Here is a 27393-nt window from a genome sequence, read left to right as displayed (position 1 = left end):
AATGGACGGCACTGTGATAGACTGCATCCAATTTGCTGAGTAGAGTGTTGGATGCTATTTTGTAAATTACAACGCCGAAGTCAAGGATCAGTAGGATAGTCAGTTTTAGGAGGGTGTGTTTGGCACCATGAGTGAAGGATGCTTTGCTGTGAAATAGGAAGCCGATTCTATGTTACATTTTGGATTGGAGATGCTTAATGTGAGTCTGGAAAGAGAGTTTACACTCTAACCAGACACTTAAGTATTTGTAGATGTCCACATATTCTAAGTCAGGGCAGGTGCTGGTAGTGATCGGTTGAAGAGCATGCATTTAGTTTGACTTGCAGTTGGAGGCCATGGAAGGAGAGTTGAATGGCATTGAAGCTCATCTGGAGGTTAGTTAACACAGTGTCCAAAGAAGGACCAGAAGTATACAGAATGGTATCGTCTGCGTAGAGGTGGATCAGAGAATCACCAGCAGCAAGAGCGACATCATTGATGTATACAGAGAAAAGAGTCATCCTGAAAATTGAATCCTGTGGCACCCCCATAGAGACTGCCATAGGTCCGGACAACAGGCCTTCCGATTTGACACACTGAACTCTGTCTGAGAAGTAGTTGGTGAACCAGGCGAGGCAGTCATTTGAGAAACCAAGGCTGTTGAGTCTGCCGATAAGAATGTGGTGATTGACAGAGTCGAAAGCCAGGTCGATGAATGGCCAGGTCGATGAATAGAGCTGCACAGTATTGTCTCTTATCGATGGAGGTTAAGTAAGTTAGCTAGTTAATTAACTTGTCATTGTTCAATATGATGGTAGCGGCTACCCAATTAGCTTTCCACATTGCTTGCCTTAATCCATTAGGATTATTATCTTGCTAGCTAAGAGCAGTAACAGTTAAACACACTAAACTGGTTCTGATAGAGCTGCCTCTTACATGTTGCTCTCTTGGGCGTAACATTGTTGTTCAACTCAAGCTCTCATCTGTCTCGTATTCTAACTACATCCTATGGATGTGTTAATACTTGGTTACCCAAACTTGGCCCTGCGGACCCCAGGAGATGCTAAATATTTGTTGTTGCCCTAGCACTACGCTTCTGATGCAAGTAATCAACTAATCATCAAACATTGGTTATGTGAATCAGCTGTGAGTGTTAGGGCAAAAACTAAACGGGAACCCATTGGGGTCCCCAGGACCGAGTTTCGTAACAGCTGTCCTAATTATAACTTGTTTAGCCTACTTATGTCACTGGCGTCACACGTTTGACTTTCACGTGTATATGACTATAAAGTGTATTTGCAGCTAAACCAGGGTGTATAGGGTTTCTTGCACCAGACAGGCCAGAGTGTGTTATTGATATGTGTGAAGTAATAATGACATGAACTGCAGGATGGCACTTCAATGCCCCCTTACCTTCAGAGTCATTCCATGTCATTTCAGCAAGCCATGACACCCACTGTCTCAGATGGTTCTGAAATCAATTCTGCAGTTAGAAACAGATTAGTATTCCTGCAAAATTATCTTGTTAAAATTGTATTTGATCTCTGTAGAAATTAAGCTAATTGATTGTACCCAAATAGTCCCTTTACATTTTTAGGATAAAAATTAAATAAATATAGTTCCCAACATCTGATTTGAACCAAACTTCTTTTTACTGTTGAGTAAAACGTGAAGAATCCAATAAAAGTGTCAAAGCCACTCACAGAACCCATATACCCCACGCCAATCCCACCCTAACAACCAGTATACAGTAAACTGTAAGCGCAGTAATATCTAACAAGTAATGTAACAGTTTCACAACAACAACCTTATACACACAATTGTATAAGGGATGAATAAGAATATGTACAAATTAATATATGGAGGCGTGATGGCCGTGCAGCATAGGCAAGATGCAGTAGATGGTATAGAGTACACTATATACACATGAGATGAGTAATGTAGGGTATGTAATCATTATATAAAGTGGCATTTTTTTAAGTGACTAGTGATACATTTATTACATCCAATTATTAAAGTGGCTAGAGATTTGAGTCAGTATGTTGGCAGCAGCCACTCAATGTTAGTGGTGGCTGTTTAACAGTCTGATGGCCTTGAGACAGAAGCTGTTTTTCAGTCTCTCGGTCCCCGTTTTGATGCACCTGTACTGACCTCGCCTTCTGGATGGTAGTCGGGTGAACAGGCAGTGGCTGGGGTGGTTGTTGTCCTTGATCTTTTTGGCCTCCCTGTGACATTGGGTGATGTAGGTGTCCTGGAGGGCAGGTAGTTAGTCCCCGGTGATGTGTTGTGCAGACCTCAATACCCTCTGGAGAGCCTTACGTTTGTTGGCGGAGCAGTTGCCGTACCAGTTGGTGATACAGCCCCACAGGAGGCTCTCGATTGTGTGTCTGTAAAAGTTTGAGTATTTTCAGTGAAAGCCAAATTTCTTTAGCCTCTTGAGGTTGAAGAGGTGCTATTGTGCCTTCTTCACCACGCTGTTTGTGTGGGTGGACCATTTCAGTTTGTCCGTGATGTGTACGCCAAGGAACTTAAAACTTTCCACCTTCTCCACTACTGTCCTATCAATGTGGATAGGGGGGTGCTCCGTCTGCTGTTTCCTGAAAGCCACGATCATCTCCTTTGTTTTGTTGACGTTGACTGTGAGGTTATTTAAATTCTTGACGCCACCCATCCCTTTAGCTGAATAATTGTTATCAACAACCACTGAATTACAGAGCGCCACATTCAAATAATATTACAAAAAATATTTATATTCATGAAATCACAAATGCAATATAGCAAAACACAGTTTAGCCTTTTGTTAATCCACCTGTCGTGTCAGATTTTTAAAATATGCTTTGCAGCAAAAGCAATCCAAGAGTTTGTAAGTTTATCGATCACTAGACAAAACATTATGAACACCTAGCATCAAGTAGCTTGGTCACAAATCAGAAAAGCAATGAAATGAATCGCTTACGGATGTTTTCACTCACGAGACTCCCAGTTACACAATAAATGTTCATTTTGTTCCATAAAGATTATTTTTATATCCAAAATACCTCTGTTTGTTTGGCGCGTTATGTTCAGAAATCCACAGGCTCGAGCGGTCACGACAACGCAGACAGAAATTCCAAATAGTATCCGTAATGTCCACAGAAACATGTCAAATGCTTTTTATAATCAAACCTCAGGTTGTTTTAAAAATATTTAATCGATAATATATCAACCGGCACGGTCTCTTTTTCAGTAGGAGAGGGAGAGACAATGGCTGCCCAAGCTCTGTTGCACAAGCAAAACTCATGCGAACACCTGACGCGATGTTATCTTTCTCGCTCATTTTTCAAAATAAAAGCCTGAAACTATGTCTAAAGACTGTTGACACCTTGAGGAAGCGATAGGGAAATGAATCTGGTTGATATCCCTTTAAATTGAGCGAAGGCAGGCTATGGAACATGGAGATTTCAAAATAGAAGCCACATCCTGGTTTGATTTTCCTCAGGTTTTCACCTGCAATATCAGTTCTGTTATACTCACAGACGATATTTTGACAGTTTTGGAAACTTTAGTGTGTTCTATCCTAATCTGTCAATTATATGCATATTCTAGCATATGGGCCTGAGAAATAGGCCGTTTAATTTGGGAACGTTATTTTTCCAAAAATAAAAATAGTGCCCCCTAGCTGAAAGAGGTTAACTGACACCACACTCTGAGGGCACTCACCTCCTCCCTGTAGGCCATCACATCGTTGTTGGTAATCAAGCTTGGTGGAGATGTTGTTTCCTACCTTCACCACCTGGGGTTGGCCCGTCAGGCAGTCCAGGACCCAGTTGCACAGGGCGGGGTCGAGACCCAGGAGGGTACTATGGTGTTAAATGCCGAGCTGAAGTCGATGAACAGCATTCTTACATAGGTATTCCACTTGTCCAGATGGGTTAGGGCAGTGTCATTGCGATTGTGTCGTCTGTGGGCCTATTGGGGTGGTAGGCAAATTGGAGTGGGTCTAGGTTATCAGGTAGGGTGGAGGTGATATGATCCTTGACTAGTCTCTCAAAGCACTTCATTGTGACAGAAATGAGTGCAACGAGGCGATAGTCGTTTAGCTCAGTTACCTTCACTTTCTTGGAACAGGAACAGTGGTGGCCCTCTTGAAGCATGTGGGCACAGTAGACTGGGATAGGGATTGATTGTATATGTCCGTAAACACACCATCCAGCTGGTCTGCGCATGTTCTGAGGATGCAGCTAGGGATACCATCTGGACCAGCAGCCCTGCGAGGGTTAACACGTTTAAATGTTTTACTCATGTTGGCCACGGTGAAGGAGAGCCCACGGGTAGCACGGACCGTGTCAGTGGCACTGTATTGTCCTCAAAGCGAGCAAAAAGTTGTTTAATTTGTCTGGAAGCAAGATGTCTGTGTCTGTGACGGGGCTGGGTTTCTTTTTGTAATCTGTGATTGACTGTAGACCCTGCCACATACGTCTCGTGTTTTGAGCCTTTGACTTGCGACTCTACTTCGTCTCTATAGTGACGCTTAGCTTGCTTGATTGTCTTGCGAAGGGAGTAGCTCCACTGTTTGTATTCGGTCTTGTTTCCAGTCACCTTGCCATGATTAAAAGCGGTGGTTCGCGCTTTGTTTAGTACGCATGCTGCCATCTCTGGAGCTGCGGCTTGGACTATACCATCTTCATCCTATGTAATGCTGTGAATCTGATTGTTTTTTTTCCCCCGTTCAGAGAACTTACTCGTTGAAGTTTCTTGCGTTATTTATATATTAAAGGGCTGTGAATGGTCAGGGACAAGGATTGTTAACCGTTAATCTGTAAACCGCCAGTTTTTTGTTTGAAAATTTACAGTTGAAGTCGGAAGTTTGCATACACTTAGGTTGGAGTCATTAAAAATGTTTTTTCAACCCCTCCACACATTTCTTGTTAACCAACTATAGTTCTGGCAAGTCGTTTAGGACATCTACTTTGTGCATGACACAAGTCATTTTTACAACAATTGTTTACAGACAGATTATTTCACTTTTAATTCACTGTATCACAATTCCAGTGGGTCAGAAGTTTACATACACTAAGTTGACTGTGCCTTTAAACAGCTTGGAAAATTCCAGAAAATGATGTCATGGCTTTAGAGGCTTCTGATTTGGAGGAGTACCTGTGGATATATGTCAAGGCCTACCTTCAAACTCAGTGCCTCTTTGCTTGATATCATGGGAAAATCAAAAGAAATCAAAGACCCCAGAAAACAGCATAGTGTTGTCGGAGTGCTTGCTGCAGGGGGGACTGGTGCAATTCACAAAATAGATGGCATCATGAGGGAGGAAAAGTTTGTGGATGTATTGAAGCAACATCTCAAGTAGAGGTCGACCGATTATGATTATTACCGATTATTGGAGGACCAAAAAAGCCGATACCGATTAATCGGCCACTTTGTTTTGAGTGTATTTGTAATAATTGACAATTACAACAATACTGAATGAACACTTATTTTAACTTAATATAATACATCAATAAATAATTTAGCCTCAAGTAAATAATGAAACATGTTCAATTTGGTTTAAATAATGCAAAAACAAAGTGTTGGAGAAGAAAGTAAAAGTGCAATATGTGTTATGTAAGCAAGCTAACGTTTCAGTTCCTAGCTCAGAACATGAGGACATATGAAAGCTGGTGGTTCCTTTTAACATGAGTCTTCAATATTCCCAGGTAAGAAGTTTTAGGTTGTAGGAATTATAGGACTATTTCCCTCTATACCATTTGTATTTCATTAACCTTTGACTATTGAATGTTCTTTTAGACACTTTAGTATTGCCAGTGTAACAGTATAGCTTCCGCCCCTCTAGTTAGCACGCGCTAACTAGCTAGCCATTTCACTTCGGTTACACCAGCCTCATCTCGGGAGTTGATAGGCTTGAAGTCATAAACAGTGCAATGCTTGACGCACAACAAAGAGCTGCTGGCAAAACGCACGAAAGTGCTGTTTGAATGATTGTTTATGCGCCTGCTTCTACCTACCACCACTCAGTCAGATACTTTTATGCTCAGCCAGATTATATGCAACGCAGGACACGCTAGATAATATCTAGTAATAATAATATCATCAACCATGTGTAGTTAACTAGTGATTATGATTGATTGTTTTTTATAAGATAAGTTTAATGCTAGCTAGTAACTTACCTTTGCTTACTGCATTTGCGTAATAGGCAGTGGAGTGCCACGAGAGAGGCAGGTCGTTATTGCCCTGGACCAGTTAACTGTAAGGCTGCAAGATTGGATCCCCTGAGCTGACAAGGTGAAAATCTGTTGTTCTGCCCCTGAACAAGGCAGTTAACCCACCGTTCCTAGGCCGTCATTGAAAATAAGAATGTGTTCATAACTGACTTGCCTAGTTAAATAAAGGTATAAAAAATATATATATATATATTAAAATGAAAATCAATTTCTAACATTTTTGACGTGTTTTTCTGGATTTCTTTAGTTTTTTTTCCTGTCTCTCACTGTTCAAATAAACCTACCATTAAAGTTATAGATGGGTCATTTCTTTGTCAGTGGGGAAACGTACAAATCAGCAGGGGATCTGGTGTTCAACGTCTGGTGTTCAACCTTCCCAAGTTCTCTCACGTCACCCCGCTCCTCCGCTCTCTCCACTGGCTTCCAGTTGAAGCTCGCATCCGCTACAAGACCGTGGTGCTTGCCTACGGAGCTGTGAGGGGAACGGCACCTCAGTACCTCCAGGCTCTGATCAGGCCCTACACCCAAACAAGGGCACTGCGTTCATCCATCTCTGGCCTGCTCGCCTCCCTACCACTGAGGAAGTACAGCTCCCGCTCAGCCCAGTCAAAACTGTTCGCTGCTCTGGCCCCCCCAATGGTGGAACAAAGTCCCTCACGACGCCAGGACAGCGGAGTCAATCACCACCTTCCGGAGACACCTGAAACCCCACCTCTTTAAGGAATACCTAGGATAGGATAAGTAATCCCTCTCACCCCCCCCCCCCCCCCTTTAAGATTTAGATGCACTATTGTAAAGTGACTGTTCCACTGGATGTCATAAGGTGAATGGACCAATTTGTAAGTCGCTCTGGATAAGAGTGTCTGCTAAATTACTTAAATGTAATGTAAATGTAAATGGATCAAATACTTTATTCCCTCACTGTATATATATATATGTATGCATGTGTGTGTATTATTATTACTATATTTTTTTGAGCTATTCTTTGTTTATGCGTACTTTAGCCAGGTTGAATGGGTCTTGTCTGCCTGCACTCTTGCTGACTCTTGTCGCCTCGTGTTGTGTAATGTGGAGACGGGAGATGGTGCTGATAGTGCTGCTGCTGCAGAGGAGGATGATTCTAACGTTAGGCCTAGTTGCTGTCTGTCCCACTGTCCGAAGGGGAATGTGGGATATTTCTGTCAATGCTGGGTCTCTGAGGACCAGGGTTTGGGAATGGCACTCTGAAAATTTCATTCAGTCGTTGTTAGAACACCTAATTCCAGATCATGCTGCATGTCGACTAATTAATTAATTAGCCTAGTTTGTGGCGTTCGTTCAAATTGGAAATGTTGGCCTATCTCTTGTCAAACTATGATGACTTATGGTTTAACCCAGTCTTAGGGCCTTTTTACATGAACAGCATATGTGAAGTAAGATCTGCCTTTGACATCAAATGCAACTATTCTGTTTACACAATTTGCTTTGGATGTGGTGTGGCCTGTAACCTGATTCATAAAGACTCTCAGACTAGGAGCGCTGTCCTAGGATCAGTTTCAACGTTTGGATCATCATGAATAAGATCACAAGGGACCTGATCCGACATCGGCGCTCCTACTCTGAGACGTAGACTGGGCATGTATTCATTAAACAAGACAAGGTGCTGTTGAATAATGGGCAGCATCAGTGTCGGCACCCTCCCACCCAGCCTATTCGTTCCCGGTATGAGTGAATTACCTAGACTTGAGAGAGGCCTTTCCGGGGGGGTGTCTTTCTGTAACCTGATCAAGGCTACATGCATGACTGGTATTCATCCAGGGAACGATCCCAACTTCCATCAATCATAGCTGTCCTAAGGAACTCACTCCATGTATACGGTACATGATGCCAATGATGCATATCCTAGCACACTAGCTGTCATAGACCACGTGTCGCCTGTTTATTATTTCCGTATAGTAAATGTAGTAGTACCATATCAGGTTCCCGAAATGGAGCCCCATGGGCCCTGGTCAAAAGTAGTGCACTCTGTAGGGAATAGGGAGCCATTTGGGATGGTGCCCATGTTTGTAGGGGAGGCTAATAAAGTGTGTCAAGTTGTGCTACGCGTTCACGTCAGCGCCGCGCCAACCTTGATCATGTATGTACACTAGGGCAGTTTTCTAAGTGTTCATAATTGTTTTTTGTTTGTCTTTTCAGATTTGTTTCCTACTGTTTGCGGTACTCTACATTGTGTCGTATTGCATCATCACCAGGTACAAGAGGAAAACAGGTTAGTAGTCATGTTCTGTTTTTATGGTGAATATTGTACTTAAAATAGCAAAATATGCGGTGGTAGCAACTTCACATCTATCAATAAAAAAAATCTATGTAGTACTCGCACACCTAATACTTGCACACAAAGTCCCATTTGTTTCCACAGCAAATATTGCAAAGCTCTGTCTTTTGTTCATGCTGTGTTTGCACAGACCCTCACATGTGTAAAGACTGTATATGACTATGTAACGTACATTAGACACCCCTCATGGTAAATGAGTGACGAGGAGCTGACCTGTGTCTGACTGACAGAAAGACATATCCCCAACCCAGCATATTATACTATGAGACTTGTACCTGGTGAAAATGCATGTACATCTGATGCATTTCCAGTAGTGGACAGCAAATGCAATCACCCTTTTGATATTCATTCGGAGGGAAGCAATTATCTCATGATGAACGTATATGGCTTTCCATATTATGTTCCATACGATGGAAATAATGACCCCACACCCACATTGAAGTGTGTTGATATTATAGACAGATGGTCCATAATCATGCGTAAAAAGGGTCCTATAGCCAGCCAGCCTAACTGCAAGTTGGGCAATATGTAGAATCAAAGAAGAATCACTCTAACGAGGCGCTGTGAAGTCTGTTCTACACTCGTTGTTCTTGGACAAATGTGGGATGCCTAGGTCGCCCTGGTTTCTCGAAGCTCCTTTAAAAGTAGACCACGTCAAATATCCTCTGGGGATTTCTGTGCCCACAAAAGCGAGGTTGTTCTTTTCTCTGCACCCAGTACAGTAGCTAAACTATCCAAAATGGCACCCTATTCCCTTACAGGCCCTGTGGACACTGGTCAAAAGTAGTGTACTATATAGAGAATATTAAGCCGTTTGGTACTGGTCCGTAGACTAGGACTGTAGGAAAAAGGGTCTCCCTAAGTTTCCATAAGTTTCATTAATTGTCGTACCATCTGGGATTTGAACCAGGCAACATGGGGTTTGTAGTCCCAAGATGCCCATTGGCTGTCTCTGTAAGGTTCACTTGCTGTACCTGCTGTGACTAAGTGGTTTCCCCTCCCTCAGATGACCAGGAGGATGAAGATGCTGTCGTCAACAGAATATCGTGAGTGGAACTACTTTCAATAAAGCGGTTGAGCAGTAGCTTTACTTTTAGTATCTCAGTGTTTCCTGAACTGATCCTCGTGACCCTCATCCATTCCATATATTTGATTTCCAAGTAGCGCCTGATTCAACGAGCCAACCAATCAGCAAGTCCTGTTTTGATGAATCAGGTGTGCTAATGTTGGAATAGATCAGATATGTGGAACGGCTGAGGGTCAGGCAGTCAGGTTTTGGAGAAACAACAGCGTAGCCTGTCTCTGTTTGAATGGCTGATGTGACTTGTCACTCGCGTTGCATCACCACTGCAGGCAGGGCCTGACACAACTCTGGTAATAAAGCAATAGAAATGGCCTTTACGTGGCCATATGTTTGCGGACCCCTTTGTCATTTGTCCTCTCTGGTCCAGCTGACGGTGATATTGCAAGGGGAAACGGCTGAGCCAAGTAAATGGTTCAACAATTTAAATGAATTAGGTTCTCAAGCCATATATCAAAGCGGCGACCTTGCCCGCTTCCCGCGGAGAACCAGAGCAGATGGTGTGGTGTCGTCCTCTGGGCAGCAGAATCTGGCAACCTCCACGTGTAGGCTGCAGCCCAGGTCCCTGCTCGGCTGGGATGCCAGGTTGTCGGGGTGGAGAGGGTCATATTGACATTTAGCTCATAGATACTGAAGTGGCCATCCGCACCACTAGTATTTAAGTTAAGTTGTCGACTGTCATGCGTCCCTAATTGATCCCTATTCCCTATGTAGTGCTGTGCCCTACTTTTGACCAGGGTTTATAGTGCTCTGGTCAAAAGTAGTGCACTATATAGGGTATAGGGGGCCATTTGGGAGGCTACGTGGGACACTCAACAACTTCATTCCCTTATTGTTAATCCCTGTCACACTGTATACACCGGCAGAGTCGCTATTAATGCGACATGTAATCTAACACTAATCCTTAAATGACAGTTGGCCTGCCTACAGTTATACTTGAGTAATCCAATTTTTGTCAAATGATTCATAGCCCGCTGCATGAATGTCGCCATTGTATGTATTTGAATGCTGATGTGCAGAGCAGTGACACTGACAATTTTATATGAATAAATACTACGATACATGTCATTTAACAATTCTTTAAACCTAGAATTCTTAATTCTTAATTACAAACAATAGTTTAGTTATAGTTATAGTTTTAACCATGTTTTGAGGCTGTACAGTGTTTGTTTACAAACATTGGCGTAAAACTAACAACTCATTAGTTATATTCTTCAAGAATCAATGGGCATATATGAAAATTGCTAAAGCAAGTAAGGATTCTATTTTTAACAAAACTGATACCACAGCAAACTAGACTTTCTTACTAATTCCTCTGTGTGTGTGTGTGTGTGTGTGTGTGTGTGTGTGTGTGTGTGTGTGTGTGTGTGTGTGTGTGTGTGTGTGTGTGTGTGTGTGTGTGTGTGTGTGTGTGTGTGTGTGTGTGTGTGTGTGTGTGTGGCTCCTCCCCACAGACTGTACATGTGCACCTTCACCCTGGCCATGTCGGGTGGGGCTGTTCTCCTCCTGCCTTTCTCAATCATCAGCAATGAGATCCTGCTCTCCTTCCCCAGAAACTACTACATTCAGTGGCTCAATGGCTCCCTCATCCATGGTCAGTACTGTCATTCACATAGCATTCTACTATTTGCCTGCGTCCCAAATGGCACGCAATATAGTACACTACTTTTGACCCGGACCCATAGGGTTCTGGTCACAAATATTCCACTGTGTAGGGAATAGGGTGCCATTTAGGACAGAGGTTCAATGTGGATTGACTTCCTTGTTTTGAGTGCTTTTTGCTCCCTTAACCACATGTAACATAACAGAATCGCTCCTTTTATACATCGTGTCACAAAGATCTGTTTCCCACAGAAACTGGTGGGTGTGTGTCCTAAATGAAACCCTATTCCCTGTTAAGTGCACTACTTTTGACCAGAGCCCTATGGGCCCTCATCAAAAGAAGTGCACTTCAAAGGGAATAGGGTGCCATTTTGGACAGAACCTGGTGGTCTATCAGAGAAAATTACATTTGTCAAGACTTGATTTATATTTGTGCATGACTGCAAAGCTTGCCTAAAACATCACCCCCAACGGCAATAGTCACCAACCACAGTCCCGGTGGCCTGCAGGGTGCCACATTCTACACACCTGACTCAAGTCATTAACATATCATTAGCTGAAACAGGTGTGATTAGTTCTTTCCTAGAACAAAGGTCTGCACACCCATACATTTACAAGATCAGGGTAGTAAAAAAATCTTGCTTTCCAGCCACAAGGGGTCATCAGAGTCCACGGTTTAGCAGATGACTGCAGGAATGGATTGTGTCCAGTGGAGACGCAGCAGTGCTTTCTATCTATCCAAAGCAACTCTTTCTCATGACTCAAGAGATGTCTCCCAAATGGCGCCCTATTCCCTGTGTATTGCACTCCATAGTGCACAACTTTTGACCAGAGCTTTATTGGCCCTGGTCAAAAGTATTGCACTGTGGAGAATAGGGTGGCATTTAGTATGCAGCTGAGGTCTGAGGAGGAGGTGTTTTATTGTAAGTTGTGATTTCTGTCATGTTGTATTTGGCTTGGTGACATTCTTGAAAGACTGATTGATTGTTAAGTAGATAAAATGTTGCCCATACAGGCCTGTGGAATCTGGTGTCGCTCTTCTCCAATCTCTGCCTCTTCGTCCTGATGCCCTTTGCCTATTTCTTTCTGGAGTCAGAGGGATTTGCTGGATCAAAAAAGGTACAAAATGCACGGTTGCTAACAACCTGCTAAAAACCTGTGTATTTTGGCTTTAACATGCTCTTGTAGTATTGATGAACTCGTGATCTTTTGTGATTTGATTTCTCCGTTGTCACACAACTGTTTGAATTTTTCCGCTGTGCCTTATTATTATTTTTACTTTTATTTTACTAGGCAAGTCAGTTAAGAACAAATTCTTATTTTCAATGACGGCCTAGGAACAGTGGGTTAACTGCCTGTTCGGGGGCAGAACGACAGATTTGTACCTTGTCAGCTCGGGGATTCGAACTTGCAACCTTTCGGTTACTAGTCCAATCCTTTTGATTATGACCAATGGCTGTTGAGTTGACTGGCTTAAGCAGAGCACGTTTCAGAGTAGATCGTTCTGTTTGCCTGCCTTTCATTGTTTAAGAATCTCTATCTATTCCTGTTTACATTCTGTCTGTCTGTCTGATTTGAGAGGATGTCTAGTGGCAGCAGCAGGTGCCTGGTCATTACTCTTTCTCTGACTCTCATCAGTTGACCGTAAAACTGCGGCCGCAAAAACCTCATTAACCATGAAACGGCGACAATCTGGTCTTCGGCGGCCGCCACATCCTGACAAGCCGTTCCAATAAGCCAGACGCTGCAAACAGTTCAACACCACGACATCGGCCCCGGTGATTTAGGGCCTGATTCGGCCTCCCTCCTCCGCCCTAAAATAAAACTTCAAAAGGACAAGCCTAATAATCGAGTTGTAAGGCTCCGCGAACTTCCTCGTTTGAATTAATTATCCCGAAGAGAAAAAAAAGTCAGAGGCCCGTGTTCTGCGAGTCCATAAAGACGGAACAACATGACAGCACAATAGAGCCCAAATAGAGAGGGGGGAGAGATTTACTTTTAAATGCACCTCTATTCTATGTCACAGTTTGAAACCCCTCTGGTTTATGTCCCTCCTGGCAAACTTACATAAAAATTTGTCTCTTACTGTAGTTTACGGCCCCGTTTGTTTGGGGCCCAGCTGCTAATTTGTTTCGGTTGGATTTCTTGTAATAAAGTCCACGATGGCTAGGAAGTGGAACACACCAGCCTCTGCCACTTAATGGTTTTGTACTCTTTCATTTTGAACTTCTATGACTGTTTCTTGCTACTGATCGTCCATACGTTTTCTGAGAGGAAGCACTGCTTAATGTTGGCTACACATCCAGGTATATTGTGTATGTGTGAACAGAGAAAAGGGCTGGTACCCAACTGCTCTCATTTGGCCAAATAAAGCACCCCGCTGAGTCACTCAACAAACCGACCACAGGATGACATGAAAGGCGTATTTCCGTTTTTCTAATGTGATATTAGCCCTCTCCCGATAAGAGTATTAGAGACTGAGTATTACATCTCAGGGGTTTATGTGGCCATAATGGGACGCCACTGAAAAAGTCCCTTTGACTGCGGAAATGAAGTGAACGATGAATTGAACTGGTAACGGTTTAATTCAGGCTTTTCAAGTGGCTTTGTTTTAGTTTTGATGAGGGCACTAAAGTTCTCCGAGTTGAATCGAGATTGAAATCTCTGCTTTTTTTATTTATTTTTATTAGCTCACTCTTCAAAGGTTCTGCTGCCCGGGTGATTTACCAGTCTTTCAAATTGTCTAAATTGTGGATGAATCGGATTGACTTACCGTCAAAAGGTGGGTATGAACAAACTTTATTCACCAACATGAAATACCCAATACTAACCATATTACCTCTCGTACTCTCTCGGACTGACTCAAATTTTACCCGCAATTACTAATGGTTGCAAAATGCTTTTTAAATTCATTGCAGAGAAGTGGCAGATTTTTAAATGTCATCTTATAGTTGAGCGTTTTGGCTCAAGAAACCCATTTACGCTGCAGCCCGTGTGCCAACCCGGTATCACCTCACGCTTATAAAGAGATATTAGACCAGCTCTATTTTGTGATGAAGGGCCAGATCATTTAGACTTTAAATCAAACCGTCCCCTTCACATTTAGGCTATGATGTCCGCATATTAAGTAATGTTTTTGTTGTTGCTGAAGATATTAACAACATTATCTTTTGGTCAATGATCCCTTTGGCATGGAGGGAAAAGGGACTGTTGTGTATGTTCACCAGGGGTTGGAACCGACTGTCTTTTCCCCAATCGTTTCATCCGCCGGTGATTGTCAAGCAAATAACTGTCTCACGACTGTTAATGAACATAAACACATTTAGCATCTCCTTGCTTCTACACCTACAAGCCGCTGATGCAGACCTTTTGGAACATCTACATTTATAATTTAAAAAAAAAGTCAAATAAATCCATGTTAATATAGCCTACACCTTCACAATAAATCTGTTTTTATTTTAGACTGGTCTAAAGAAGCATGATATGAAGAAAATATAGTCTATTACAGAAGAACAGAATAGCATACTCTGAGTTGTCCTTATGTTAGGTCCTGATCTGGCTATGCCATATGACTGTGGGTTACACTAGTTAATTTAGCAGACAAGATTTGCTTGGAATTCTGTGGCATTATTTTATAGTATGAAGAATACAATTGAACACAGCTGAATAAAATATAAATATTTTCTCCAAACGATTTGAGGGTGTGCGCACATGAGGCTATTCTGTGTTGAGCGTGCTCCTAAGCGCCTCTCACTCACACGGTTCTCCCATCACGTGAGCAGGTCTTTCTCACAGGCTGCAAGTGAAGACAGACACATCGGGGACGCAACTGGATGCGTCCTTATCCAATTTCGAGGTGCATATTGAAGATATTGGAAGAACTGTCCACATTTACTTTTTGTCAGAACAGAACATTTTGCTTATAATGTTGATGATAAACCTTTAGGCCATTTCTTCACATTATAAGCGCAGCAATGTACACACAGCAGTAGGCTATAAGCGTAAATGTTCCTTTAGCGGGAAAACACCATTTATCAAAAGTGACCGCAAATGTGATTATGCATGTAATGCTTTTATTATGAAGGTGCATTTTTATGGTGAACATTTTCTTCCCCAAACTTGAAACTCTCACACTGTTTATGTATGCCAGTTAGGCTCTAAACCCCTTGTAAAGTGGCTTAATGTGCTTCATTTTTAAAAGATATTTGGCCACTTTAGTTATCTAATCAAAACATATAGGCCTATGGGCTAGGCTACATGATGTGTGCGGCTATGATTAGAAAAAATGCTGGGCCCATAGGCCTATATGTTTTTGATAAGGTTTGCATCACTACTAAATATATAATTTACAAGTGATAGGCTAATATTGTCACCCGTCGGACTATTCTTGATTGAATCTGGTCTTCACATATACTAAATAATATGTGTGAAATTTGTTTTGATTTAGAATGGACCATTTTCATGCACCTGTCTTGAAGCAGGAGAAACCGGGAAAAATACATGTCATCTATGGGCTTAAATAGCGAATGGAGGACGCTTTTCCAGTGGTTCATTTTCATGCCAGTCAGGTTGGCTATACTCCTGTTGTAAAGATAAACAATGTGCTTAAAATTAGGAAAGTTGAGAAATAAATATAGTAGGCCTAGCCTATAGAAAGCTGATGGGATCCTCCTGTTTTTAGTAGAGGCCATCACTCTGTTTTCTCACGCGATTGTATAGCCTATAGAACTGTTGTGCAACATGAGCTCATGGGCTCTCATTAAGTGTTTGATTCGTTTGCATTGGTGTCAGAGTGCTTAGATGACAAAGTGCTGAGTACCAAGTTTGGTTGGCTACTAATTACCATCAGCAGCATCAAAGCATGGAGAAGCCTACTTACCGTGACTAAACGGTCACATGGAATTTGACTGCCTTCATGACTAGTGACCTCCGGTGTGGCGGTAATACGGTCACCGCAACAGTCCTAAACAGAACCATTTTAATAAAAAAAAAAAAATGTTTCGTTACACTATTCCGCAAAATAAAGTCCTGAACCGATTCATAACCCAACAAAGTGCAGGTTTATCGTTACTTTGTTCCTTGGAGGTTTAGCTAGTAGCGCAGCGTTATCTGAATTAGGACCACAGAATTTTTCCTACGTAGGAGAGGCTTATATGGTCATGTATAGAAGAAATTCAGCCTTTGTCAAGTTTATTTTTTGTTAACTCTAACCCTTTTCCTAACCTTAACAAAATTGACCTTATTTGCCAAGTTAATTCTCCTAACCTGTTGCCAAAGTTCTTCTAAACCTGCTACAAAAAGTAAATTCATTCAAATCTGTGATCCCTTTTAGCAATAACCGGCTTTGAATGTCTTTGAACTTCCGAGAGTCGGCTTAACGTTGGACCAGAGCTAGCTAGCTAACATGCTTGAGTGTGCGCAGAGTGGCACCAGAATTAAAAACATCTTACCTTTTTGTACTTAATTAACCCAATGTGAAACGTGAGAACTATAGCATCTGAAAAATCTCTCCCTAAAAATTTCTGAATAACGCTTGTAATATCAGTCGGTTGCACGCTCACAAACACTGGCAAATGTTTTCAGCTGGCAGGCAGACACTGGAATACGTTTCTGAGTGACAAAGTGAGGGCTTTGCATAGGCATATTGTAAAATAACGTTATTAACTGCTTCCCATGCTTTTAAAATAACAGTTCTGTTCTGGAACAGTGTAGATCACTTTCGTTCCCGGTTCGGATTCTGTTCCTCGAAAAACGTAATTGTTCGGTTCTGTTCCCTGAACCGGTTACAAGCCCTAGTATGCACCACCAGTAGATAGCGTTGTTATGATGGTCGGTCAATATTTGTATGATGGACCACGCTGACTTAGGTTACGTTCAAAATTAGTGCACTATATAGTAGGGCTGTGACGATGCTGGTATATTCCCGGCCCAACTATATAGGGCATAGGGTTCCATTTGGGACAGAGACTTAGTCTGACTGAGAAATTATTCCAGCTATAGGCCAGCAGTTTTCATCTGTTGCTTAAAGAAGCTCCTCATCAATCTACAGGCCTAGGCTAAAGCCTGTGATTTAAAACACTTTTTTTATTTATTTATTTATTTTTTTATTGCGGAGGCAAACCGCCTTGTGCTAGTTACTAAGATACTCTTCTTTGTTGGTGCTCCACAATGGAGCCTGGATATTTATTTCAAATCTCCCTGCACATGTAGACATTTTTCCCAGGCCTTCGCTCTGGCAAGTGATGTTTACGTACCTTCCTTTTAAGGTCAGAATGTCTTGCGAAAAGCCCCTCCTTTACAATGTCCGTCGCCATGGCAACACCTTGGCTTGAGCAGAGCATTTGAAAAGTGCACTGTTCAGGATTTTCTTCTCCTCTCTGTCTTTCAAACAAAATGATCAGCTCCTAGAGAGGGACTGCGTTTGAATTGTTGGATGAAATTGTCTGTTTATTTTCTAGCTAGCTGATGGTAGTGTTTTGGGGTATCACACATATTTCTGTCTAAAATTATAGTGCTTGACATACAAGCCTGAGATTCACATCAAATGTTATTTGTTTACTTGGATCACAAGAAATCCCGGGTTTTGTCAAGGGGGGAAAAAAAGTTGCATTCAAGATTTAAGGATGATTTTCAGTTATGTTATTGAGGTTGCTTGTTGGCAGGCCTTCTCTATTGAGCCACTCTGTGCTCGTCGATATAACCGTCCTCTTGTCTTGACAAAACCCAGGTGACAGTCATTTATTCTTTGGAGACTTATCAGCCTGACACCTCTTGGTAATGACAACAAGATGGAGTCACTGTAGGGGGAAAACGAACGATGGAGCTACAATGGGAAGCAAACGGTTTCCCCATGCGCCTACTGCCGTGTCTTTAGAAGTTTTAGTTTGTGACTGCTTTACAGGGGGAGGCTCTCCAGTCCAGCGGCTCCCTCTCTGTTTTCTGTCTCTGACACAGCCAGAGGTGAAGGCCAGGGCTGAAGGGTACACTAATAAGGGCCCTTTGGCATCTGGCGCGGCAGAGGTAGAGACGTGGACTGGCTGGGAGTGGTGGGATGGGTTTCGGCTCCCTCCCTCCATCCCACACGGTCCTGTCAGGAAGAGGAGTGATGGGTAGTGGGATGATCTCTCCCGCTGTGCTGACTCGCTGCAGATTAATGGGTGGGCTGGAAGCTCCTCTCTTCAGTATCTCTCTCTGTGGCTCTCCGTGTTTCCTATGCATCCTCTTTATTCTATCCTTGTGAGATTTACTGTAGTCCCTCTCCTCTTTCCTTATTCTCCTGTCCCCCTCTCTCTGTCTCTGCAGCGTGGCCCCGCCCTTTCTTTTCTGTTTTCTCCCTCACTCCCTGTTTTATCCCTCTCTGTACCATCTCCTATCCCTTCTCTCTTTCCTCTCTCTCTCTCTTTCTCTTCTCTCTCTCTCTCTCTCTCTCTCTTCTCTCTCTCTCACAGTCTCTGTCTGTATTTCACTCTCTCTTCTCTCTGCCTTTCTCTGCCCTGGGGAAGTGGAGGGAATAGCACACCATGGCACAATGACATTCAGCTCCCAGAGAACTGGCTCTCTATTTGATGAAACACCATATGTCTGCATCCCGAATGGCACCCTGTTCCCTATATAGTGGATTGCTTTTGACCTGACCCCCAAAGTAGTGCACTCAATAGGGAAATAGGCTGCCATTTGGGACACAGGCACTGCCTAGCTATGCTTCTCCAAGGACATTTTACAGGGATGCTTGTAGCCATTGTGCTGTACGTTGCAGTACCCAGATATGTCATTTCTGATCCTACGGAGTAAAATGATGTTCCGTTTTGGTATTAAGGCATCCAGTGATTCTCTGTAGATGTCTTCACGGGTCCAAAAAGTTGGATCCAACCAGGACTGGACCCCTCGATTTCCTTCACAAACCCGAACGGACCCGATAACAACTTGATTTATTTGTTGTCAGCTAAGTTATTCAGGTTAATGTGTAGTTGGCTAGGCTTAATATAAGTCAACAACTTCCCCTTATTAACCTAAAAGCAATAGGCTTTATGCAGAGCTGTCTGGTCCACTCCGGTATATCAGCTGTAGTTGCATAGATCCGAGGCCCCGTTTGCACTCGGACCTATTTCGGAGTTCGGGCCGGGTCTCAGGTTTTTTGAGTTGCGGTGGACCCGTGAAGACCTCTGATTCAGTATCCCCTGGGTTGCTGGTGGTTTGGGATGGGTCTGGGTGAGCATACACACACACAGTGCAGTGTCTCACACGCATTTCTTCGAAGTCTTTGATTCCCTGGTATTCCAGTGGAGCTGCACTAGGCAGAGCAGGCAGCTATCCCCATGCTCGGCGGTGTGAGGATCGGGGGGGGGGGGTGCTGAATATTTCAGAGCTGCTATATATAGAGGTGGTGTACACATTTTAGAATGGCAAGAATAGAAACTCTCGGCTCTGGATGGCGCTGGATGGCGCTGGGCTCTGGATGGCGCTGGGCTCTGGGTGGCTCTGGATGGCGCAGATCCTTTTCCATGTTTCTCCCTTTTTCTTTTTCCCATATGTTAAGTGATTAATTCAAGGGCTTACAAATTTAGACCCTCTGTTTCCAAACACTTTTTTTCTGACACTCCACTTGGCCCTCCAATACACCTGAAACCAGGAATAACATTTGGGGAAGTGACAGGCATTGCCTTTGCCCTAAATGATCTGAATGGGTAATGATTTTAGGCTTATAAATGATTGAGAGGCCCGGACTAGAGGAGATACACCTTCAGCATGGCATTGGCTGCTGGTTAAGGTGGACCGAGGCACCTGAGTGGAGCCGCCTCCTGCAGCAGGCCTGTGCACGGTCCTATCTGTCCCAAGGCCTCCTTAAGAGAGCGCGTGTGGGACGTGACAGAAGTCTCTGAAAGCATTCCTCTCTCACCTCTGGGGACGAGATGCTCGCAGACGTTCTTCTCTCTCTCCTCCTCCTCCCCCGTCTATCTATATCTCTCCCTCCCCTTCTTTCTCTCTCATCTCCTCTTCTCCGACATTGAGATCTCCTCACTGGCCAGTTCAGGTCTGATGTGAGCTGCTAGACTGCAGTCAGCATCACAGTAGTTATGTAGCCTATGTCCAGTAGGAAGAACTGAGCACATGGGAGGGTAGGGGTTTCACTAGGGGTTTCACTAGGGGTTTCACTAGGGGTTTCACTAGGGGGGGTTTCAGTGAGCAGGTCAGATGAAGGGCCTGTCGTTATACCATTTTAGACCTTTCCATATCTTGAATTATTTTGCGTCTAAAATGGCACCCTATTCACTATGTAGTGTTCTACTTAAAAAAAACAGGGCCCGGGTGGTTAAATGGAGAATAGGGTGTAATTTGGGACGCACATTAGAGACTCGGGGCGGCCTGCTGTACCTGCGGAGTTGCGGCTGTATCAGACGTAGCCACACTGGGGCGCTCTAGACTCGACACCCACGGCCGTGCTAGAAAATTCTACACTTGTCCCTTCCATCAAGCCTTCATGATGCTGTGAGGTAGAGAGAATGAGAAGTCTAGTGTGTGTCCCAAACGGCACCCTATTCCCTATATGGTGCACTGCATTTGACCAGGGCTTCGAAAGTAGTGCACTATATAGGGAACAGGGTGCCATTTGGGACGCGGATGTAGATTTTACAGCTGTGTAGATGAGACCCATTTGCCGAACGTGATTTGATTATCAGAATGGTTGGGAAGACAGTGGTACTAGTGGCGATGGTCATAGGTAATCTTAGAGTTCAGACAGGGGATCAACAACTGTTAAGTGACATGAAAGGACGCCTTCAAACAGAGGATCACTGCACTATGTATAGTACCTGATCATAAATACGCCACACATCAGTTAGCACATCATCAGCTACCTAGTTACAAATTGATTAGATGCCCAATTTGAGGCTATCTGCAAGCCATGTGTAAGTCATTCTTTGCAGCCCATTCCTGTAAGTGCCAGACGGTATCTCCTCTACAGTGTTGTAGGCAGAGGATGTGTCCCAAATGGCACCCTACCCCTTTACAGTACACTCGTTTTGACCAGAGCCATATGGGCCTTGGTCAAAAGTAGTGCGAAATACAGGAAATAGGGAGCCATTTGGGACACAGACAGAGCCTGTCCACCTCTACCGGCGGGTGGGGGGGGTGGTCTCTGTTTGAACAGGTAGAGAGGACTTTATTAACCACTCAGCGGTCTGTGACCCGGAAAACCCAAATTACCCCAACTCCTGTCTGCGTTGGGCCGCCGGGCAATGGGCGCGTTAAGAGCCCCCCTAATCACCCCCAGATGTAACGGGAGGCCTGCTCTTAATCTGCAGACAGTAGTGAGGCTTCACTTCAGCTCGTTTTTATGCTTTAACCTCCAGTCTGCTCCGAGCCCCGGCTGGGAGTCTGGTTAGACCCTTTTTATAGGCCCAATATACTGTTAGAAAAGGTGCTTTAACGTGGACTTCACCGGGATCAGTTAAGTAAGTGTGGGGCTGCAATCTGGAACTTGGCTGCGTTGCAAAACAGCACCCTATTCCCTACACGGTGCACTACTTTTGACCAGGCCCCTATGAGGTCTGGTTAAAAGTAGCGTACTACATAGGAAATAGGCTGCCGTTTGGGACCCAGCATGAATGTAAAACGATGCCGTTTTTAATATGAGAGCGCAAGATTATTGCGGGTGATTTTATAGAGAAGGTATAAATGCTTCACAGTGTATGTGATGTGAACAGAGAGGTCTACTTTCTTGGGGATCTGAATATTGACTGGTTTTCATCAATCTGTCCACTCAAGAGGAAGCTTCTCACTGTAACCAGTGCCTGTAATCTGAATCAGGGTATTAATCAACCTACCAGGGTGTTAACAAACATTACAGGAAATAGATCATCCACATGTAGCGATCACATTTTTAATAATACTGTAGAACTTTGTTCTGAAGCTGTATCCATACCCATTGGATACAGTGATCACAATATAGTGGCTATGTCCAGGAAAGCCACAATAAAAAAATAAAAAAACGTGCCTAAAATAGTGTATAAGGGATCATACTAAAGATTTTGCTGTGACTCTTATGTGGATGATGCTAAATATATTTTTGGGTCTGATTGTGATTAATAAGGAGCATCCAGACGCTGCACTTTATGAATTTATGAAATTGCTCCTTCCAGTTATTGATAAACATGCACCTGTTTAGAAACGGACTGTTAGAATTGTTGAGCCTCCATGGTTTGATGAGATGAAAGAGATGGGATGTGAGCAGTGAGTCATCGTACTCGTGCATAAAAAATAATAAAAAAATGAAAGAAAAGCCTTGTGTAAGTTTGAATTTTGTCAAGTTAGCGTGGGAGAGGTGTAAAAAAAAAGATTGTTATCGATCAATAATTACAAACAAATGACAAATGGTGTTTGACCAAATACAATGCGATTTCTCTATAAACAAATGAACAACGGACTTTCGGCCTGCTTATAGAGAAGGGCACTCGACATGCACTGCACGGACACAAATGACTGGTGATTGAAAGAAATTGATAATGAGACGATTGTGGGAGCTGTACTGTTCGATTTCAGTCCAGCCGTTGATATTATTGACCATAGCCTCTCCCCCTACGTGACCACCGGGTGTGTGTGCCGACATGGATGTGTGACGGATCAATGTACATGCACACTGCACGTTCATGTTTTTAAATGTACGTCAATTGTCATTTTGTCTGTAAGGTCTTTTCCGTCATGTGTCGGCCGCCAGTAAGACAATCCGTCGCTAATGGGGATCCTAATAAATCTGGTCAAAACCCTGTAGTACTATATAGAGATGGGGTTGAGTCGAGTCCTACAACAAAATAATAAAAAATTGGACCTGATGCCTCTGCTCGCTGCTAAGTGTTCAGGAGAAGGGTTCAGGGTAAATCTCTGCAATAGACTAGCGTCCTGTCCAGAAACAGTAGATGGGCTACTGCCCTATGGGCCGTTCCAGCTCGGACAACACTTACCATAGGGCTGTGGTCCAAAGTAGTGCACTACGTAGGGAATAGGGCACAATTTGTTTTGCCGTCCCTTCCTTGCAAGGCGAATGGCCTCGGGAGAACTGGGGGAAAAAAAATCCCAGCTTGTTATGAATAAAAACGGTGACGTGGCTCTTTCTGTTCCTCACATCTCCCGCCCCCTGTCTGTGTTTTTTGCAGGGCATTAAGTCACGGGTTCTAGAGACCTTTGTGATGCTCTTCCTCCTCGGACTGCTCATCCTAGGAATAGTCTGGGTGGCGTCCGCGCTCATCGACAATGACGCAGCCAGTATGGAGTCGCTCTATGGTAAGGCTATGGGGATTCTGGCGTGTTGTCTCAGATGGCACCCTATTCCCTCCCCAGTGCACTACTTTGGACCAAGACCTCTATGGGCCCAGGGAAAAGGGTGCCATTTGGGAACGCGGCCGGTCTATATTTGTCTAGCTGTGGTTGAATGTGTTTGTTCAGGTCTGGATAATGTTTCCTCTCCTTTCCTTCAGATCTCTGGGAGTTCTATTTACCGTACCTCTACTCCTGTATCTCTCTGATGGGGGGACTGCTTCTCCTGAGTGAGTGTTGGCGTTGGGTCGTAAGAGCACATTCAATGGGAAATGTGCACATTTTAAATGGAATATTATCTCAGTTGACGATCAATGTGCGGCAAGTTCATGTAACACGTTTTGAAGAGGTCCCCAAAGTGTACCAAGTTTCATGCTTTTAGGGAAAATTGTGTGGTGCTTGGTTGGTGATCACACATCGCTTGGACTAAAATACCATTTCTGTAATCATCCCTAAGTTCTAGAAGTGTTTTTATTGTGTCTCACCACTTGTAACTTGCTTCGTACCCAGTGTGTACTCCTGTGGGCCTGTCCAGGATGTTCACAGTCATGGGCCAGTTACTAGTCAAACCAACCGTGAGTAGTAATTTCCATTCACTATCTCTTAAAAATGCCTTTATCAGTTTGTTTTATAAGTGGCAGATGGCAGCCAAATTGCTGGCATACTTAACCCTCATTACTGGCTACCTAATTGACTTCAACAAGTTGGGTGGTAGCAGATTCACCCCCCCCCCCCCCCCCCCCCAACTGCTTCATGTATTAATGTGTACTGTAATACAACATGAGTGACCGTTTATAAGTTTGACAGACATATATTGTATGTCTAGCTTTCCTCTGTCAGACTCTGGAAAACGGGTACTTTTTTGAGTTGTTAACGCACTCGACTTGAGGACACGATGACTACAAATATGTAACCAACTGATTCACCCATCTGTTTCTCCCCGTCCCCAATCTGGGCCATATCCTCCCTTCCTCAGATCCTGGAGGACCTGGATGAGCAGATTTACTGCGTCACTTTGCAAGAAGAAGCCCTTCAAAGGAGATTGAACGGTAGGTTGTTCGTACGTCCACGTCCCAAATAACACCCTACGCCCTATTTGGTGAGCGAAATGGTCAACTAAATTGACCGGAGCCGTATGGGGCCCTTGTCAAAGGTAGTGCACTATGTAGGGAGTGGAGTGGCATTTTGGGACGTAGGCCAGGAAATGTGATGGCTCATTACAGGGAGATTACTACCCCATTAGGTGTGATGGAGCACTGCCGCACTGAAATCGATTAGCATTGACAAATCTGTCGCTTTCTCTCGCATCCTCTCGCTTTCTCTCCTCTCTCGTTCTCGCCCTCTCTCGTTCTCGCCCTCTCTCGTTCTCGCCCTCTCTCGTTCTCGCCCTCTCTCGTTCTCGCCCTCTCTCGTTCTCGCCCTCTCTCGTTCTCGCCCTCTCTCGTTCTCGCCCTCTCTCGTTCTCGCCCTCTCTCGTTCTTGCCCTCTCTCGTTCTCTCTCTCTCGCGCTCCTTGTCTCTCGCGTTTTCTCTCTCAAGGACATACTGCAGCTGCCATGGTCGGAGACCATAAATTGCGTTGGTGGAGAGTTTGAGTCAATTTAAGAAGTCTGAGCACACGCCACACTGTCACTACTGGCCAGGTGATTTCCTCATTTGATCTCAAGCCCCCAGACGGGTAATTACCGGCCCCTCATTAGGAGGGAATGTAAATCATCCTGGACAATGGTTGTGTCTCAAATGGCACACTGTAGGGAATATGGCACAGCGCTGTGTAGGGAATAGGGTGCCATTTGTGATTCTGATGGTGGTGTATTAGATGTTGATAAACTATAGCCTAGTTAGTTGTAGTCTTAAGTACGGTGGACTCTGATTCAACCTGGAAAGGCTCTGGTTTAGGGAAGTAGCTCAGTAAAATACACAATTTTTTATCTACCGCCACTGTTCCCAGATTCCTTCCTTTAGTGTTGAGGAATCCCTCAAAGCAGGAAGTATTTGAGAGTACCGCCAAACTTACTTTAACATCAAGTGAAGCACGCAACCAAGTGTACAGATGCAAGTAAATAAAGAGGATGAGTGTCTTTACAAACCAGGGAGGTACGGGAGATGGCTTGGGCTGATAACGCTGTTTTCAAACGCTCCGCTGCTCCTCCTCTCAATAGGCCTTCTCTTTAGCTGCTTGGTGTCCTAGGGCTTACGCCAAGCGCTGGTGCTTTGAACACCTGATTAAATAAGTATAATCTGTTCCTTTATCGTCGGGCCGAGCAGGATGGGAAAAGAGCTCTCGCTCAGGCGTTGAGTAGCGAGATCCGTGTCGCCTTATCGGGAATCCCAGGATTTTTTGGGAGGGGGTGGGGGGGTCGCCACACACACACTCGGGTGAAACTCTGAGGGTACGAGTCGAGGCTAAGGTTCCCTCTGATCTTTCCCGAGAAGGGGAGAAGAAGGAAGAGGTTCAGGGATAGTTCACAGGACACCCTCCACAAGCGCCCAATGTCCTCTCCTCGCTTGGCCTGTGTCCTCCGCATCTCTCGCCCGACGTCCCGTAGATTAGACCTCTCTCGTTAAACTTTGTTTATGTTTGCTGTTTGGGATTATTGAGTGGAGTCAATGGATTGTGTTGATGTATATTTACTCTTCGGGGGGGGGGGGGGTTGCATCCCTTTGTGCAATTACATCCCAAATTACATTTAGGATTTGTTTGTTTGCTCTAGATGCAAAAGAGCGGTGGGTTATTCCGGCTGTGTGTGTTTACTCTGTGAGAGGTTTGATAGGACCATACGAACCGCCGGTAGACACGCAGTGGCACGCTCATTAAAATATCAGATCTGGCTACCTGGCCAGTCATGGGAAAGCAAGCTTGTCCTTTAAAGAAAAAATGTCTTGCGTATGTACAAGGTTGAACTGCCTGTCATTCATGTCAGGATCGTTTACGTATGCATAGTTTACACTGGCCTGACAAAATGGTGCAATCTGATTTGGTACAACCCCTCCACCAGGTGTCCCTGTTTGCTATGCTATAGCCTATTTTTATTGAGAGTTTAGCTACGTCCCAATTTATCTCTGCTTCCAAAGTATGCACTTGTTCACTTCCCTTTACTGATTCGAAATGAGTATAAGAAATAAGGCGGAAACTCCCTCAAGGCAATGATTTTTGATTTGTGGGAAGTAGTGAACGAGTTTACACTTTAGGAGAATGGAGAAAAAATTTGGACGCATCTTTCGTTAAGTTATTGCAGTTTGGGGCATTGGGATTAATGAAGTGTGTTTGGTCATTTTGAGGAAATTGATTATGCACGTTAGGCTACAAATGATATGGATTAAGATATAAAATTCTCCCTTTTTCATAGCTTTACTTCCCGTACTTTGCTGTCAATGCTTAGGTCTATGTAGTTTTACGGCGTTCCGTTAAGGGAAACAAGGATGGGTTTCATTTTGTACCTCATGCCACATCTTCTGACGCAGTTCCCAATTAGGCGAGAGGGCGACGTAACAATAGGAGGCAGGCAGCCTAGCGGTGAAGAAGGGTTGTCGGCGGTTAACTGAAAGGTCGCTGGTTCGAATCCCCGAGCCGACGAGGTGGTTAAAATCTGTCTGTGCCCTTGAGCAAGGCACTTAACCCTAATTGCTCCTGTAAGTCGCTCTGGAAAAGAGTGTCTGCTAAATGACCAGAATGTGAAGTATGTGTCTGAGGCTCGCTAGCCGCTCTGGTTCACGCGGTGTGTTGCGAGGCAGCAGCCGTGTACTCTGGTCCAGATGCTATGCGGCACGACGACCTTGCCGGCGCCTCCGTCCGGCACCTCAGTGAAATTATTTTTCGAAACATGGGGGGGGTTCGCTGTCTACTCTGCTTACTTTTGCTTGAGCGATGTCTCTTCTTAAAATGCTATTATGCAC

General features: G+C 44.0%; 1 protein-coding gene across 3 annotated transcripts in view; it reads left to right on the top strand.

Annotated features, from left to right (window-relative positions):
- Positions 1-27393, top strand: part of lmbr1 (limb development membrane protein 1) — a 54565-nt gene that overhangs the window by 1252 nt on the left and 25920 nt on the right. For 2 of the 3 annotated variants that reach the window (XM_046356235.1, XM_046356236.1), the window contains exons 2-9: positions 8367-8439; positions 9512-9551; positions 11041-11180; positions 12204-12307; positions 23338-23464; positions 23659-23727; positions 24008-24072; positions 24474-24546. In XM_046356235.1, coding sequence (XP_046212191.1) covers positions 8367-8439; positions 9512-9551; positions 11041-11180; positions 12204-12307; positions 23338-23464; positions 23659-23727; positions 24008-24072; positions 24474-24546 — 691 coding nt within the window. The remainder of the gene's footprint in view (positions 1-8366; positions 8440-9511; positions 9552-11040; positions 11181-12203; positions 12308-23337; positions 23465-23658; positions 23728-24007; positions 24073-24473; positions 24547-27393) is intronic. The other variant, XM_046356237.1, reaches the window with a different exon arrangement.

This window comes from Oncorhynchus gorbuscha, linkage group LG07, assembly GCF_021184085.1.
Source record: "Oncorhynchus gorbuscha isolate QuinsamMale2020 ecotype Even-year linkage group LG07, OgorEven_v1.0, whole genome shotgun sequence".
In the NCBI taxonomy this organism is placed as follows: domain Eukaryota; kingdom Metazoa; phylum Chordata; class Actinopteri; order Salmoniformes; family Salmonidae; genus Oncorhynchus; species Oncorhynchus gorbuscha.
The sequence above is the reverse complement of the archived record's forward strand: the minus strand, read 5'-3'. Positions and strand labels throughout refer to the sequence as shown.